The sequence below is a fragment of the Sinocyclocheilus grahami genome, unplaced genomic scaffold, assembly GCF_001515645.1.
Source record: "Sinocyclocheilus grahami isolate Dianchi unplaced genomic scaffold, SAMN03320097.WGS_v1.1 scaffold153.1, whole genome shotgun sequence".
Classification (NCBI taxonomy): domain Eukaryota; kingdom Metazoa; phylum Chordata; class Actinopteri; order Cypriniformes; family Cyprinidae; genus Sinocyclocheilus; species Sinocyclocheilus grahami.
The window spans coordinates 1284011-1301847 of NW_015505332.1; the positions used below are offsets into that span (position 1 = coordinate 1284011).

Genomic DNA, 17837 nt, shown 5'->3' on the forward strand with positions numbered 1-17837 from the left:
TGGGAACCATTCTAAGAAGACATGGGGTGTCTTTTCATTTTTACGCTGACGATACCCAAATGTATCTACCTATTAAGAGAAATTATCCCTCTGCTTTTACTTCTTTAATAAAATGCTTAGATGAAGTAAAATTTTGGCTAGCCCACAATTTTCTATCCTTAAATGAAGATAAGACTAAGGTGATTGTTTTTGGGCCCTCTGATAATTCTCAGGCAACCAGCTTAGATCTGGATAGTTTATCAGTGTTTAGATCTTCACGTGTACGGAACCTGGGAGTTTTGTTAGATGAGTCCTTAAACCTTGATAAACATATCTCCTCTGTAATAGGTTCTAGTTTTGATCAACTTCACCTGTTATCAAAAATCAAACCTTTCTTAAATCATAAATCTTTAGAAATGGCTGTTCATGCTTTTATCACCTCACGCTTAGACTACTGCAACTCACTGTACTGTGGTAGTTCTAAGTCATCAATCGATCGCCTTCAACTAGTTCCAAATGCTGCTGCCAGATTCCTTCATAATAGCCGCAAAAGTGCTCACATCACTCCAATTCTGCCGACCCTTCATTGGCTGCCTATTAAATTCAGAATTGATTTTAAAATTATTTTATTTGTATATAAATCTTTAAATGATCTAGCCCCTATTTATTTATCTGAATTACTATACCCATATACTCCATCCAGACGCTTAAGATCCAGTGATCAGAATCTTCTTCTAGTCCCACAATCCAGGCTCAAACGTAGAGGGGATCGTGCTTTTTCAGTGGTTGGGCCGTGGCTGTGGAATAGCCTCCCTTTAGAGATTAGACTTGCCCCTTCTCTGTCCACTTTTAAATCTCTTCTAAAAACATCTCTGTTTTGTTTGGCTTACAAAAAAATTTCTATTATGGTCTTTGCTTAGTCTTTTATGAGTTTATACTTCGTTTATCTTGTGTTATTAATATATTTACTTATTTTATTATTAAGGCGAGACCCTGTTTAATTGTGTAGCTGTGCAGATTTGTGTGATACAGTGTGGCTGTTTTATATGTGCTATATAAATAAACTGAAACTTGAAACTTAAGGCAAAAAACTAAACAAAAAAACATTTAAAACACAAGAAACTTGTACATGTCCGATGATATTTTCGGGGCACGACAATTTTTAAGTCATCTCAGTGAGGAGTAGAATAGTTTAAATTTGTTCATGAAATGAACAAAGCAGGGGCGAGAGTCTCTCCACTTACAACAATGTATATGATATTTGGCAAGTAGGAAAACAATATTCACAATGTCTGACATTGAATTATCTAAATCATCAACATAAAACAGGATATGGTTGATGTTAAATACAGGGATGTTTTGACATTTTTAGATTCAGCCAGTCTCTAACATCACTCCAGAACTGGCATGAAATGGAGCATCTAAAAAATAAGTGTTCTAGAGATTCAGGGTGATGAATCTGTACTGAAGGGGGAAAAAAAAAATAATTGTAATGCCCCACCCACCCCAGAGGATCAGAGCCCAAGCTTCAGCTGGCGCTGCGTGTTCAGCTCCACACTGTGCTCCTCAACCTCCGAGATGGGCAGAAGCATCATGATCCTCATCCTCAAACATTAAATCCTGCGGTCTAATCCAGTAAGCTGTAAAAATGTTAAAACCACCTTAAACATCTGACTATCACTCAAACCCTTTCCCAGAAGGTCCACGACACTCACTGGTCTGTTCCTTATATTGCTAAAAAGACTGTTACGCTGATCTTCATATTTACTACATTTAAAGAGCACATGCTCTACTGTTTCAAAAACATCACATTCATCACACATACCATTTTCATGCTTCCCCATTAATGCAAGTGTAGAATTTAGTCCTGCATTACCCATCCTTAATCTAGAAATCATTACTTCTTCCTTTCTGTGTCTTCCATAAAACAGTTTTTTTCCCCTACTGATTTTACAATATTATAATACCACCTACCTGTGCTGCTATTTTCCCAAATTTTCAAATTATCTTTGTTGCCATATTCTTATTATTTCCCTATTAATTACTGATTGTATCTCATTTCTTCCCAGAGGTACCTAAACATCCACCAAGTTTTTCTTTAAAGCTTCTTTTGCTAATTTATCCGAGCACATGCTCTACTGTTTCAAAAACATCACATTCATCACACATACCATTTTCATGCTTCCCCATTAATGCAAGTGTAGAATTTAGTCCTGCATTACCCATCCTTAATCTAGAAATCATTACTTCTTCCTTTCTGTGTCTTCCATAAAACAGTTTTTTTCCCCTACTGATTTTACAATATTATAATACCACCTACCTGTGCTGCTATTTTCCCAAATTTTCAAATTATCTTTGTTGCCATATTCTTATTATTTCCCTATTAATTACTGATTGTATCTCATTTCTTCCCAGAGGTACCTAAACATCCACCAAGTTTTTCTTTAAAGCTTCTTTTGCTAATTTATCCGCTGTTTAATTTCCTAGTATCCCGATATGTGCCATACCCAACAAAAGTATACGATTATATTCTCTGTTTTTAGTCTGTACAGTAATGTATAAATTTCTACAAGCAGGTCTTCTCAATCAGTTTTTGTCGACAATATACTTTTAAGAGCTGATGAAGAATCTGAGCAATTTCAGTCGGCTTAATCTGTTCTACCCACTGCAATCCTACTATTACAGCAGTTAATTCTGTAGAATATACGGACAATTTGTCACTTAAAGGGGTCATATAATGCTACATGCACTTTTACAAGTTGTTTGAACTGAAATTTGTGTTGGCAGTGTGTGTACACAACCACCCTATAATGATAAAAATCCACCCAGTGTTTTTTTGTTAATCTACTAAAATCTTTACCCTTTCTCAAATCGAGCCGATCTCAGATGCCTGTCTATGTGACGTCACACAGACAGGCCCCTCCCACGATAGTTTGATTGGCAGTAGCGTTTCAGCACAGACTGGACTGGCGTCTTACCTTAGACCCACCCTGAGTGAGCTGTCATCAGTCTGCCATTGTTTCACCGCCGGAGCAGATGTAGACAAGAATGACTCCTAAGCGATTGAGGTGTTCTGTTGTTGGATGTAATAATGAACATAGCAGTCGTCATTTACTCCCGACATCTGAGCTGCTGAATTTGCAGTGGATTATGTTTGTTTTTGAAGGGAATGCCCCCCCCCAACACTCAGAAGTAAGTGTAAGGTTTTTTTAACGAATCTTTGCAAATCGCCTTTCCTAATAATATGCTAATTAGCAAGTTTCACAATGAATGCAGCTAAAGTAAACAGTCTCTCTGAGCAGCTGGGAAGAGAGGGGCGGGGTCAGCAGAGCTCATTAACATTTAAAGGAAAATGCTACAAAATGGTGTGCTCTGAAAAGAGCTGATTTTGATGGTAAAAAGTGTGTTTTTCACACTACCATTGAGAAATTTTAACCAAACTATGTTACAGACTTTTCATTAAGACCCTAAAGAATCATATCAACTTGTGGAAAATGGGCATCCTATGACCCCTTTAACCTTAAACTTATTTTCGTCTTAAATGCCCACTTTTTGTTTGATTGGGTCTTTAGACCCATCTGTATAGATCTGTATAAAAGAATAAACATTTTCTCTCATAAAAACATTGATTTCATAACTATTAGTATATCTTTCTTCAGCTTTTCCCCGGGCCTCCAACAATCTCTTTTCAACACTGGGTTCAGGAATACCCCATTTAATGGCATGTTGGGACAGATTTCTTCATTCTCCAGACCATAATCCTTGACCCACTGTTCATACTTCCAACCAAAACTATTCCCTCCATTATTTTTATATTTCCAACTCATGTTAGGTCTCTTATATCTCTTCGTAAAAAAATAAAAAATAAATAAAAATAAACCCCTCCAAATCACTACTGATCGATTTGCATTAGTCGCTGTGCTACAGGAGAATTATTAGTATTATTCAGACCGTATACGACTAAGTATAGTTATTACAGTTATTACCCATTCTAACTAATACTAATGAACACCAATTGTATCATTGATTATTATATTATTTAGGCATATATTACTAATAACAGGATTTCCAAAGTCATAGAAAACTTGGAAACATAGAACATAGAAAACATAGAAAACGGAAATTAATAACATCTTAAAAGGTTGTAGACATTTTTAATAACGATTTAAAAACAATCGTTATAAAATATTTAATTAGCTATAAATTACACATTGTAAGTGTGATCTATATAAAATGAAAACTGGTCTGTCATTCTGCTCTATCACTGAGGGCATAGATTTTTTTTATTAAATTAGATTTTTGATGTTATAGCAAACGTAAATCTGGCCTACTTTACAATTAGGCTTATATTTAAAAATAAAATAGATGAGACAGATTCGTCCGCCTCTTGGCAAAATAAATGTTTTGACTGAAATAAAATTTTTTATTATAAGTAATAATTAGGGAATTAGCCTATGGGAATTTAGAATTGAATAAAGCTTGTTTTGCCTTGACAGCAGGGGGCGCTATAGACTAGCAATACTACAAAAACTGTAAAGATACAGATGAGTCAAGGTGAGTCAAGATGTGCTGTCAAAAAAGTTCACAAGAACCTTCACACTACACCCTGTATGTTCAATTGCAATTCCATGTTATTCTTACATGGAGCTGCTTTCCCCTTTTCAAAGAGAAAATATATGCAATATGGTGGGCAAAACAGACTTGTTGTAGAATGTAGAGGGAACTTTCTCTCAATGCTTCTTACAGGATGAGAATAACTTTTACTGACCTCCATCACCCTCTATAATTAATAAATTCTTACATCGGCTGTCATTTCCTTTTTAGGTTCCTGTTTAAGGTGTTGTTTAAGTATTAAAAATCATCAGCAGAGTTTCACTAAATAAACATTATGGACTTCGACTCTGCCTGCCATGATTTAAATCATATCAAATATACCAAACAAACATATTTTTGTTCAAATTTAAGCAAAGAATAAAGGAATTAAATACAAGCACAGATTTAGGGAAGCTTTCCACCATGGAACAAGGATATCCGTTTACTGATGCAAGCTTAAGTACTGTATATATTAGGCCTGTTGTGGAGTAAGACTGATACTTACTGATACATATAAAAAAGTGCTTTCTTCTTAGATAAAATTGCTAAAGGGACAAAAAATGTTTTACATCAGCACATTATTGCAGTTGCTTTTATCAGGTGAGTTTTTGTATTTGAGTATTTTTTTTATTTATAGATTATGTTATTGACTAAATAGAATGAGATTGAGTGGTTCTCAGTCTGTTTGACTCTATGATAATATAATAAGGCAAAGCTATTTCTGCTGTAATGACTGCTCAGTAAAATATTTAAGAGCTTGGTATAATTACATAAATCTATTTCATTCTAAAAAATTCCATGACTTTTCCATGTCTGGATTTCACACTTTTAAAACGACCATGTTTCCCAGCGTAGAAATGATAGTTGCTCCAAAAAAATAAATACAAATAAAAATAAGAAAAATGTCTATTCTGTAGCTGATTTAGCTTATTTTGAAGCTTCATAAATCATTTTAAGCCATTTTGTGGCCACTAAACAGTTTGCTGCTGTACATTTTGGTCAGATCTGGTCACTGATAGTCTATAAGAATCTTCATTTTAAGTCTAGACTCCAAAAAACAACAAGGAGTAATAGTGACTTATTGAAATCTTAACAAACATTTTTTGTGTGTTTAGCTGCTGTGGCTTCATGGTCGGTTTCATACTACTCTAGAAGCATATGTGCATTCGAAAGATCATCTGTGGATTTCAGCTGCATGTTTGACTGTTCGGATTATCACATACTTAAAACAAAATATTGGTTCAAACCAGAAGCTCATCAGAAACAAGACGGATCACAGGTGGGAATATCTGTCTATAACTCAGAAGCAGCAAAGATTCACCAGCTGTACAAAAACAGAACAGCTTATGCAAACCGAGACAAAAACTGCTCACTGCAGTTACACAATGTCTCCAAAAGTGACACTGGAATGTATTTCTTTCGCTTTGAAACATATTCCTCTCGTGGAAAATACACTGGACCGGGTGGCATAAACCTCCGTGTAGCAGGTAAATGAAAGGCTATACTTGTTCAATGAGAAATAAAATATCAGCAAATCACTATCTCCAGTATATACACTCTTAAATTTTTTTTGTAGTGATATTGTACAATAACCATTTTTGGTTCCTCAAAGAACCTTTCAGCAAACAGTTCTTAAAAGAACCATTTTTTCCCTTAGTGTTAAAACATTTGAATAATCTGAATAACATTTTTCCACTATAAAGGACCTTTTGAGCAATGGAAAGGTTCTTCATGGAACCATCAGTGCCAATAAAGGATGGGATGATGATAGTCTTTTTAGTTTTTAAACAGGTTTCTGGTTACATTTCATTAATCGACATTACCTTTAACAGTTCTACCCTTTAGAGTAACAGTAAAAACAAAAAAGGTGAATGAACACATCCATGAAGGAGACTCTGTGACATTGACATGCAGCACAGAAAACTGCACCCCAACACAAGAGCCGTTCGCCTGGTTTAAAAACCAACGTCTGATTCCAGAAGCCACTGACAGTGTGCTCCAAATCACCTCTGTCTCTCATGATGATTTTGGCAACTACTCCTGCGGTCTGAAGAACAGCAGCACAACTTCAGCAGATGAAATATTGCTTGACGTAAGATGTACGTTCACATCTCTGGCTAGTCTGTCATTTAAAGCACATCATGGCTTTGTACAAAAACCTGGTGAAGTGCCTTTTAAGGCATCATAAACACAGTTTCCGCAAAAATATTAATCAGCACAACAGTTTTTAATATTGAGAATAATAAGAAATGTTGCAGTAAATCTGCATATTAGAATGATTTCTGAAGGATCGTGTGACACTTAAAGGGATAGTTCACCCAAAAATGATAATTCTGTCATCATTTACTCAACCTCATGTCGTTCCAAACCTGTATGAGTTGCTTTCTTATGTCGAACATAAAAGAAGATATATGTAAGAACAGTTGGTGGTTACCATTGACTTCCATAGTATTTTTTTTTTCCTACTATGGAAGTCAATGGCAACCACCAACTGAATATAAGAAAGCAACTCATACAGGTTTGGAACAACATGAGGGTGAGTACACGATGACAGAATTTTCCTTTTTGGGTGAACTATCCCTTTAAGACCGGAGTAATGGCTACTGCCACATTTAAAAATATATTAAAATATAAAGCACTTATTTTAAAGTGTAATGTCTGGGCTTCATACATGTATGCCTATTAGAGTAAGATGCTGCATTTGAAACTGCTACAGACCTCTATGTTAAATAAGCGCCTGTAATGCCTTGAAATGAGGAAGCTGGACGATTTCAAAAAATCCCACTAACCCACAGTCAACGTTTTTGATGCAACACTGCATGCCAATGTTTCATAGTTCTCTTGCAAATACAGATCCTGTTGCTTCTCCCCACAGATAGTCCAAAGAACGTCAAAATAGCCATTTTGTCATCTGGAAATATACAAGAAGGAAACTCCCTGACTCTGATCTGTAAGAGCAATGCCAATCCTGCAGTGACAAACTACAGTTGGTTTATGATCAAAGAAGCAAACATCTCTTATATAGGATCTGATCGTGAATTCTCCATCAAATCTGCCAGTCAGAAGGATGGCGGACAGTACTTCTGCACTGCTAAAAATGACATGGGTTCTCAAAACTCTACAGTCACACCACTGAAAGTCGAAGGTAATAGGGAATATTTCAATCACGAAGAAAGAAATTGTGTTCGAAATGGAATACTAGCTTACAGTGTTGGGGAAAGTTACTTTTAAAAGTAATGCATTACAATATTGCGTTACTCCCTAAAAAAGTAACTAATTACGTTACTTAGTTACTTTTTATGGAAAGTAATGCGTTATGTTACTGCTACTTTCACGTTAAATATGAGCAGGGCTTGATTGTTTTTAACATAAGAAGTTCTATTTATAGCAAATGTAAAAGCCCTTTCACACCAAAAAGTGTACTGAATAAACCTCAGGCTGAAGCAAAAGTAAATTCACGTCTGTACAGTAGAACGCAAGAGAAGAAAGAAACACTCTTCAGCAATAAAAAAACGAAGCACAATTGTTAGTTTATCTAAAGTCATTTTTGCTTATTAGTACGGTTGAACTGGATTATCAAAGGTCAGCAGCAAAGACATCAGTTAATAAAATGGGATTAGATACATTTGTGTTATTTAACATATTTAATTATTGCAGGTTTGCGTCATATTCTGAGTTTGCATTTCACTGTTTTAATTCATTTTGATGAATACTAAATCAGTTTTTTGTGAGTGGGATGAATTAATGCACATTCACATTTAGTCTAGAACTACAGTAACATCATTGTTCACACAGCGCACACAACTCCTCTGAACTTCCGATTGCTCCCAATATGGGGATAGGAGACTTGTCAGTCAATAAATGGGAAACCAAAGTAACTGGCATTACTTTTTTGAAAAAGTAACTCAGATATTTTCTTGTAAATTAAAAAAGTAATGTGTTACTTTACTAGTTACTTGACAAAAGTAATCTGATTATGTACTTGTAATGAGTTACCCCCAACACTGCTAGCATATTGCTTACTAACTATTGTGCAGTAGCCTATATATACAGATACCGGCAGTGTATGAAAAATATCACGAGTGGTGTTTGAGTAAAAAATAATGTTTTATAGCATCAATAATGTTAAATGTGACCGCTTCATTAATCACACATGGAAATAACAACATTATACTGCACATTTTGGAAAAATATCACCTAGGCATATTGGATAAAGCTCGCATAATTCTAAACAAAGTTTACCCAAATTTATTCCATTTTTGTTTGTTTCTATAGTGCCTAGTCATCGAAATTTCTTGCTGACTGCAACAGCTGTGTTTTTGTTTCTAATGGCTGTACTGTTAATGTTTGGTCTCATTATAAGGTGAGTGGATGCACATATTGTTGAAATGCAGAGAGAACATAAAGTTCATATGTGTTAAACGTGAACTGATTGCATGAGTTTGTACTGTGTGGAAATGACACTACACATTACACAAGCCCTCGATGACCGTAGCTATTGTGTTCAGTATTGCGTTGTTCTGATTTCATTATCGATGGGCCAGTCAAACATGCAATCGGTTTACGCAAATCTTGCACTTACTACATAATAATTGTAGTATTCTCAGCATTCTAAATTATTAACACATAATAATACTGAATGATTCCTTTTAACGGAATCTAGTCAGGTTAGACGGCTTATTGAACTGAACGAGGATGAAATGAAACGTTATCTGCTTACATCTTTACAGGAGGACACTGATTACATCAAAGAAGCAGCCCGCAGAACAGGTATTAAACACATGAACAGTTCATCTCATTTTAAATGAGCAAGAAGATTCTGTACTTATAATTGTGCACTAAATCAGTACTGTGATTTTTCATCTCTGATCAGACACCTGCAGTCACTGTCACAGAGGAGATCTATGAGAACCTGAGAAAATCACCAGAGTCTGAGGAAAACCTTACCACATATGTGACATATGTAGACTTAAGGCTTCCTTCCTCAACCTCAGACAGGTAATGATAAAAAAATGCCATAATGATGATTATTTGAGGGAGAAAAGCTGTGGAATTGATTTATAAACCCCTTCGAATTGGCTGCATTGACATCAAGTATTAGTTAACATAAGGAACGTCAAATATTTTTCACCATTAGCACCATAAGCAATAACAGGCTACAGTAAAAAATAAAATAAATCAGTTGCTGCCTTTTAGCTAAATCAAATTGGCATTTCTTTTGTAGACCAAATTGCTATATATATATATATATAATTCTGTCTTTATAATATTTTAATTATCAAGAATATTACAAACAATGTATTATTTAAAAAAATCAATTTTTATTTGAAATAAAAGACTGTCTGATATACATTTCTTTTGTTTTGTAGACCACGTTGCAACAGTCAAGATGTGATCTACAGCCTTCTTAGTTACAAAGACTGAATGAATCTGTGAATAATGAGCTTTAGCAAGCAGCTGTTATATGAATTTGTCTCATTTGTTTTCAAAAGAATCAAATGTCTATAGTTGTGAATGCATTTACATTGAGTACAAAATTACTATAGGGTCACTCTATGAGTATAAAAGCATTAAAGAAATAATTTATGCAATGTACACTGACGATCAAAAACTATTAATAAATCTATATGTACATCTTTTTGCATGCATCTGTATTTACATCCACATATCACTTGACCAAAACATTCATACATGGTGCATTAATGTAACAATATATGATGCTGAAACAAATAAAATGCAAAGTAATATCTATATCTAACACACACACAGTTATTGTTATCTTTACAAAAGCCATTATCGTTCACATTAAATTGAAAAGTCATGTCTTTCCAAATCTATTGACTTCTATTGATTTCCAAATCTTTCAACTGTTCCTTTAATCAACATTTTATACAAGCTACAAACATATGTTAATCACGCAATAAATTAACACTAGTGATGCTATTATGCTATGATATTATGCTCCCATTATGACAGTAATATTACACTTTAACACGTTAACATCATATTCTACTTTGCTGCATCCTGCTTTTATCTGCTCATTACTGAACATACATTCAACTCTAGCAGCATTTGTCATGTACAGTATTTACAGTGCTGGATCACACTCATAATACTCCCACATTTCCATGTAGTACAATCACAATTTAATAAGTAAAATCTAAATCACACAGGACTTGAACGTTTTCCTGCAAATAGCAGTCGTCCTTTATGATGTCTGTATGTTTGTTCCAGATGGCATCACTTAAATAAAAAGAATGTCATTTATGAAGTTTTATATCTTACAAATAGGTTTCTCAAACACTCCCCCATCTGTCATTGGCCAGACAAACAGATGGTCCCGCCCCAAAACTCATGCTATTGGTTGAACCATGTTTCATAGCACCACAAAGATTTTAAACATTTTGGGATACAAATATCTTACATATAGTATTTAAAATAAATGACACACTTCACCTTTAAGCTCATAATCAGATGTCCCGAGATTTGTGTGAAATTCCTTCACTCAGTGAATTCAAATTGGGTCCTGTATAATATCTTCCTTTAGGCCTCTGCTGCTGGATCACCAGATTCTGGTTTCTTCCTACAAAAAAAAAAGAGAGAATATATCATTATTTCTACAATGAATGTGAAGCTGCTTTCTGTGTTAATGAGGCAGCTGGATTGTTTGTTTTCTGGGGCAATGGATAATAGAAAAAATAAATAAATTGTGAAACATGAGTTAAAAAATGGCAATAGGAAAACCAATTTAAATTGTGATTTAAAGCAATAGTTCATCAAAAATTTAAATTCTGTGATTATTTATATATATAGGCAGTATACCCATGAATGTCATATGCAGTTTGCAAAGTTTGAGGGGTAAATTATGACAAACTGGTAATTTTTGGGTGAACTATTCCTTTAAACCTGGTTGCATAACATAAAGCCCACATGCCATTTTTTGTGAATGACAGCTTTGATGCCCAGCTGCATTCATCCCTTTGAGGTTGGCACCTACTCGAATTTGGTAAGAGGCACTTTGTCACACGTGACCTCTGAATGAAGGCCATTCACTGCCCCACTGGGTGACTGAAGCTTTGGGATGCTGCCTCGTGATAGTGTTAGCCCGCTCAGCTTCACGTCTCTGTATCAAAGGACACAAGAGAACTGAAGCTTAGGGGGGGTGCAATCACACACAGGAAACAGCAAATCCATCTAAATGCAAAGCTCTAAAATTGGTCTTTTAGATAGAAAATGTTAAGTTCCATCTTAGACATAATATCAAAAGTTCATAATGTTAATTGTTAAGAAACATCTTTATGAGCTTTTTGAGAATGATTAATCATTTTGTCTATATGTATTCTAAAAAAATAGTTAAAATATAATTTTATAGTATTTAACACTTGGTTTGTTACTTCAAAATGCATTGATTAAAAATATTAGTTTTTATCTATCTATTTTATTAATTTATAGAATTAATTTATCTCGGTTGTTATGCTAGTAAAAATGTTCATTTCTAATTTAGTGTAGAAATTAACATTAAATATGGTTTTAAAAAATTATGTAAAAACCCTCTATTCTTTATTGTTAAGTATGTCTCAACTTTTATTTTGAACTTTATACAATCTTTATTGTGAAGTGTTATCGTTTCAATTGTAATCAGCTTTTGATTTTTTTTGCCATTATGATGTCATATACCAGTTCATAACAGTGAGGAATACAATAAAATGTATTATTTATTTATTTTTTACATTATTTAATTATTTACACTTCTATACCAAAGTAAAGTATCTTTGCACTTTCTTGATGTGTATGTACTTTACATACAGGAATAGTTCACCCAAAAATTTAAATTATGCAAGGACTTTTCCTCACACAAAGCTCGTACAAGTCTTGCAGACTTAATTTATGATACATTTATTGTGCTTTTGGTCTGTTTTGGAATGTTTTGCATCCACTTCTTGTGTGAAAACATTTGAAATTGAGGGAGGGGTTCAATTTTGAGGTGAACAATTCCTTTAAAGAACTATATGCAATCACCATGGGCGACATTTGACTCTTGTGTCAGGGGGGCAAGAAAAAAAAAAGGCAAAATAAATCTTTTTCGGATGTATGCATCAAAACATTGCCCTACCACGCATCAAATCAGTCAATACAGCACAGTCAAGAATAACTACAAGGTTGCCTGCATTTACTAAACTGTGGAGCTTTGACTCGTTGCTGATTTGAATGGTGATGCTTCCTGTTTTAAGTGGCCTTTAATTTTTAACCAGAAATGTGCACGCTTTTCTGATGTTTATTTAAGTTTTCCGTGTCACGTTTTTTTGTATTTTTCCCGTGTCAATTGAAATGTGTCCGTTTTCAATTGTTGTTACGAAAGGTGAGACGTGAGGAAAAAATAAACAATCAGTTGTGGGACTAGTCTGTCATAAATTGCATACCATTCATTTCTGACCTTTCTACCGTCCGTTACTGGAAATGAAATGGTCGATATGTCCCAATCTCAATAAAGTTTACACGCTTTCAGTCCGTGAACTGGATCTCGCTCACACGCACTGTCTGTGGAAGTTTGGCCAGGACCAGTTCCAGAAGAAATCACTGAGGCATTTTTGTCCCGTCCATTGCTTTGGTTATCACTGTGTCAATCTCTGATTCCCTTTCATGGGAACTTCGAGCTGCGTCCTCTAGGGGTCGCTATGGGGAACACCTCGTCGTGACCCATGTCTGAAGCATACATTGAAAAAACACCAACAACACGTTGGCCGGCGACAGCCATGACATCACTACCGCTGCGACTATAGTATAAATAGGCACTGGGAGAACACATCATCCTCTTCTTCGTCTTCATTGACTGTTTTGTTTGAAGCGTGCATTTCTGTGGTAAGAGCGATCTCTTTTCCTATCATTATGGCGAGCACTAGCAAAGCGTTTAAGAGGATGTGTGCATCCGTGTTGTCGTTGTTTAACATCTGATAACAGTGACACACACGATCTATACGTTATTTGTTTGGGCGAAGAGCACACACGTGATATAAGACACACACCTCATGAAAAAGATGGCGCCGGTGTACATGGCGTGCCGTCTACCGGCTCTGTGTGTCTTTGTTCTGTTTGTCCTCTTGATATCCTGCCTCACTCAACAAGTATCTTCATTGCTTATCTATGATCGGTCTCAGCTTTTATCAAAAAGAGCAACGGTGGACGCTTTTAAAAAATATATTTTTTAATTTCGTTAAATTAAAGCGGGCCTTGGGCGATAGTGAACTACGAGCCGTACTCCGCTCGTGCTGCTCGCATGATGTCACCGGGAACAGTCGAATAATCAACCGACGAGTAACGAAGGGCAAGCATGGCTGGATTTACCCGGTTCTGCCTGACAGGCGGACGGGCTGGCCCCGTGTGTGCACGAGAGGCATCGATTCGCGGAATCTTCGCCCTCTTCGCTGTGAGCGGCTCCCGGTGAGAGAGGATAGCACGATGCGGATGGCGATGCTTAACGTAAGATCCGTTGGAAACAAATATTTTATTCTGAATGATTTTATCATGAACAACAAGCTGGATTGTCTCTTTCTGTCCGAAACCTGGCTAAAGGTAGGAGACCTGTCTCCGATACCGGAATTGCTACCACAGTGTTACTCATATTTTAACTCGCCTAGGTTAACTGGGCGAGGTGGAGGTCTGTTGTCTATTTTTTAAAAAGACATCGGTTGTTGGAAAATATCGCCTGAACTCTATAATAGTTTTGAGCTGATGACTTTTTATATACCATTGACTAAGCATGCACTGGTTGCACTGGTGTATCACCCTCCAAAGCCAAACAAGGACTTTATAAACAAATTTTCTGACTTTATTAGTAAACTGGATACACAATATGATCGTTTTTTTTAATTCTAGGCGATTTTAATATACACTTGTGTTGTGGGCAGGATGTGATGTCCAGAGAACTGCTAAATCTGATAAACTCTTTTGATTTGACACAGTGGGTCAAAGGATCCACTCAAGGATCAAATTTGGGACACACACTAGATTTGGTTTTATCTTTCAACTTGCACACTCAGAATGTTGTGATCGATGAGGTGGTGTTTTCTGACCATAAGCCAGTGTTTTTTAATGTCTGCTTTGATGAGAAGTCCACAGTGCTTGTACCAGAAAAAATATGATCCAGAAAAATGTATTCCTTGACTAGTGGAGAGTTTGCCTCATTATATAGAAATCACTGTGAAACTACTCTATTTGAAGAGTCTCTGAAGAATTTAAGTGTTGATGAACAGGTTAATCACTTTAATGTTGTTTGTGCTGAAATCTTGGATAGTGTTGCTCCTCTTAAAGTTAAAAAATGTAAAGGCAAATATCAGCCATGGGTAAATGATTCTACACGGACACTTAGACAAAAGACTCGACAAGCCGAGAGGAGATGGAAAAAACACAAACTGCAGGTTCACTATGAGATTTTTAGAGAATCTCTATTGACTTTTCAGAAGGCTGCTAGATGTGCTAAACACAAATATTAATCCGATGTGATATCGCAAAATGCAAATAATTCTAAAATTTGATTCAAGATTTTAAATTCAGCCATAAATCCAGTATAAACTAGGTATCCTGATCCTTCCACTACTAAGTGTGAAGAGTTTCTTAATTTTTTAAATAGGAAAATTGTTGATTTATATAATAAGATAATGAAACCGCTTGTAGATCCATCTATTGACCTGGCTTCTGCCTGCTGCACGGAATGGACGGAATTTTATCCTATTACGTTTCCAGTTTTGGTGGACACTGTGAAGCATCTTAAATCTTCTTCATCAAAACACGATGTCATGTCTCCCTGCCTTTTCAAACAGGCTTTTGAGAGTGTTGGAACTACTGTGCTGAATTTAATTAACAACTGTCTCAGTCAGGGCATCTGTCCAGCTGGTTTTAAGCATGCTACAGTTCTCCCACTTTTAAAAAGGCCCAATCTGGCAGTGGAGGACACAAATAATTATAGACCAATTTCAAACCTACCTTTCCTTGCCAAGATATTAGAGAAACTGGTCTTTAAACAACTACAATCGTATACTACCTTAAATGCAATATGTGAGCCTTTTCAATCCGGTTTTAAGTCTGGTCATAGTACTGAGACAGTGTTGGTTAAAGTGCTAAATGACATCTATCAGACAATGGCGAAAGTGTTATTTTAATTCTGCTTGATCTTAGTGCGGCATTCAATATGGTGGACCATAGGATTTTAATTGAGCGCCTTGAGCATTGGGGCGGCCTAAAAGGCAATGTGCTGAAATGGTTTGAATCTTATCTTACGGATAGGTCTTTTTCAGTGAGAGTTGGGAACTGTAATTCTTCAAGATTACATCTTCCTTGGGGAATTCCACAAGGGTCAACCTTGGCGCCGTTGCTGTTTTTTGGATAATGTTATTTCATTAACATTGTCTGATCCAGGGGCCAGTGCTCTGCTGGAAAGCAGGAAAATGTCTGAGGAGGGCAAAAAGCTGAGGCTGAGCTTTCCCAATCCTCCTGCCCTGCGTATGATGAGCTTTTGAAAGTTATGGATCGCGCCACGGCGAGGCTTTACTTGCCGTGAAGCGAGTGAAGAAAATGACATCGTGAGGTCATCTATTAAAAAAAAACAAAAAAAAAACGATGAACGTTATTTTTCTGGCCATAACCCTCCAGCTCAGGTGAGCCTTCCTTTCTTCCTGTTTTCCATACAGAGATTGAGAAGGAATGGAAGAATTTTTTCTAAAATCCTGTATGGTAAGAGCTACGCGCAGCAGCCTCGTGCTCTTTCTGAGTGGTTTAAAACCCCGGTTCCGCCTTGGACACCACTCCACCTATGTATCCTCTGGATACCTACGTTAACCGGGTGTTGCTACTAGGGGTCTGTTGAGACAGTTCCTTTAGCATATGCAGAGTGTGCGGTAGCCCCTGTGTGACAGGCCAAGACTTAGTATGATTCTAGGCTCTTGGTTGTATTCCCTTAAAGGAATCTATTCCTGATTCCAAGCCTTGAGCTCTACCCCGGGCCCAGGAGTTCTAGCCCTAACAGGTAAGTTTTTTGGGTTATGTAGCCTAGGCCTTTGGCCGTAGGGAATAATGTCACTGACAGCCGTCTAACGTCCCAGGGCCAACTCCCATGGCAATATGGTAGAGTTGGTACTTAGTGCTCGCTATGGTTTCTGGCATGCACTCCCCTCAGCATGGTGGCATGGGTATACCGTTCAATTTAATAACGTTATTTGCACTGCTCTCTTGCATTACTTGATCTTTTTATTTTGGTGCGTCAATCTGTTGAGTTACTTAGTATAGGAAATTATGATCCGCACTCACAAGAACAATCTTCTTTTTTCTTTTATTTTACATTCATTACTGATGGGAAAAGACACAAACGTTTCGGCTCAAAGCCTTCCTCAGCGTGTAAAGCAATTCAATCCCTCCACCCACTTTTAAAATCACAAATTATATTGACGTCATCATTCATTAGCCAATGTTCAATTACCACAATCATTAAATCATTTCCACTTAAACCCTGGACAATTTACATATATACAGTATATATATCCAACACAACACGTCACATCCACTAGTACACCTCACAATATACCCGTGACTAAAACAATAGTTACCCAGGACCACATACTGTATATATCACTATTATACAAACTTATAGTTTATCCTATCAATCATCAATATCTACTCCACCAATTAACTTTAAATTGTATAACAATGGAAAATTCAATAATTAAGAACATCAGAAATACATCGTCATAAACTATCATTGTTTTTCACACTGTAAATACTCAATTTATTATATAGAATATTAAAAATGAATACGATCAACCATAGTTCATTAAAGAAAGACAAAGATCTAATTCCTCATTCATACCATTTGGGTTCAGTGATTTAAGTTTATGAATCCAAATGGGATATGAAAAGTGGGTATACTGTTCCCCATAGCGACCCCTAGAGGACTCAGTTCGAAGTTCCCATGAAAGGGAACGTCTCGGGTTACTTATGTAACCATGGTTCCCTGAGTAGGGAACGAGACACTGCATCCTCTAGGTTTCTTGCCATGCTTCGGACGCAAGCTTCAGACAAAGAAGTGGATGATGTTTTCTAAAATCCTGTATGGTAAGAGCTACGCGCAGCAGCCTCGTGCTCTTTCTGAGTGGTTTAAAACCCCGGTTCCGCCTTGGACACCACTCCACCTATGTATCCTCTGGATACCTACGTTAACCGGGTGTTGCTACTAGGGGTCTGTTGAGACAGTTCCTTTAGCATATGCAGAGTGTGCG

The 17837-nt window shown here is 36.4% G+C and overlaps 3 protein-coding genes across 3 annotated transcripts in view; 1 reads left to right on the plus strand and 2 right to left on the minus strand.

Annotated features, from left to right (window-relative positions):
• LOC107592509 (RNA-binding protein 42-like) overlaps positions 1-1583 on the minus strand; it is a 3260-nt gene extending 1677 nt beyond the window's left edge. The window contains exon 1 of the mRNA XM_016282042.1: positions 1538-1583. Coding sequence (XP_016137528.1) covers positions 1538-1583 — 46 coding nt within the window. The remainder of the gene's footprint in view (positions 1-1537) is intronic.
• A 3549-nt stretch (positions 1584-5132) lies between these two features.
• LOC107592448 (B-cell receptor CD22-like) lies at positions 5133-10019 on the plus strand. The gene is made up of 8 exons (XM_016281961.1): positions 5133-5172; positions 5688-6059; positions 6405-6671; positions 7448-7717; positions 8848-8935; positions 9303-9342; positions 9446-9570; positions 9942-10019. Exons 1-8 carry the CDS (start codon positions 5133-5135, stop codon positions 9994-9996), a joined length of 1257 nt encoding a protein of 418 aa, XP_016137447.1. The 3' UTR covers positions 9997-10019.
• A 5823-nt stretch (positions 10020-15842) lies between these two features.
• The window catches only part of LOC107592510 (neural cell adhesion molecule 1-like), a 14723-nt gene continuing 12728 nt past the window's right edge, over positions 15843-17837 (minus strand). Inside the window, exon 13 of the mRNA XM_016282043.1 lies at positions 15843-15940. Within this exon, the coding sequence (XP_016137529.1) occupies positions 15843-15940 (98 nt within the window). The remainder of the gene's footprint in view (positions 15941-17837) is intronic.

What these genes read in the sequence shown, in the direction of transcription:
- LOC107592448 (XM_016281961.1), top strand. Translation starts at nt 5,133, where the DNA reads ATGTTTTACATCAGCACATTATTGCAGTTGCTTTTATCAG. An exon ending in CACACCACTGAAAGTCGAAG is followed by an intron (nt 7,718 to 8,847) that starts GTAATAGGGAAT and finishes TTGTTTCTATAG; the next exon opens with TGCCTAGTCATCGAAATTTC. An exon ending in CCTTCCTCAACCTCAGACAG is followed by an intron (nt 9,571 to 9,941) that starts GTAATGATAAAA and finishes TTTGTTTTGTAG; the next exon opens with ACCACGTTGCAACAGTCAAG.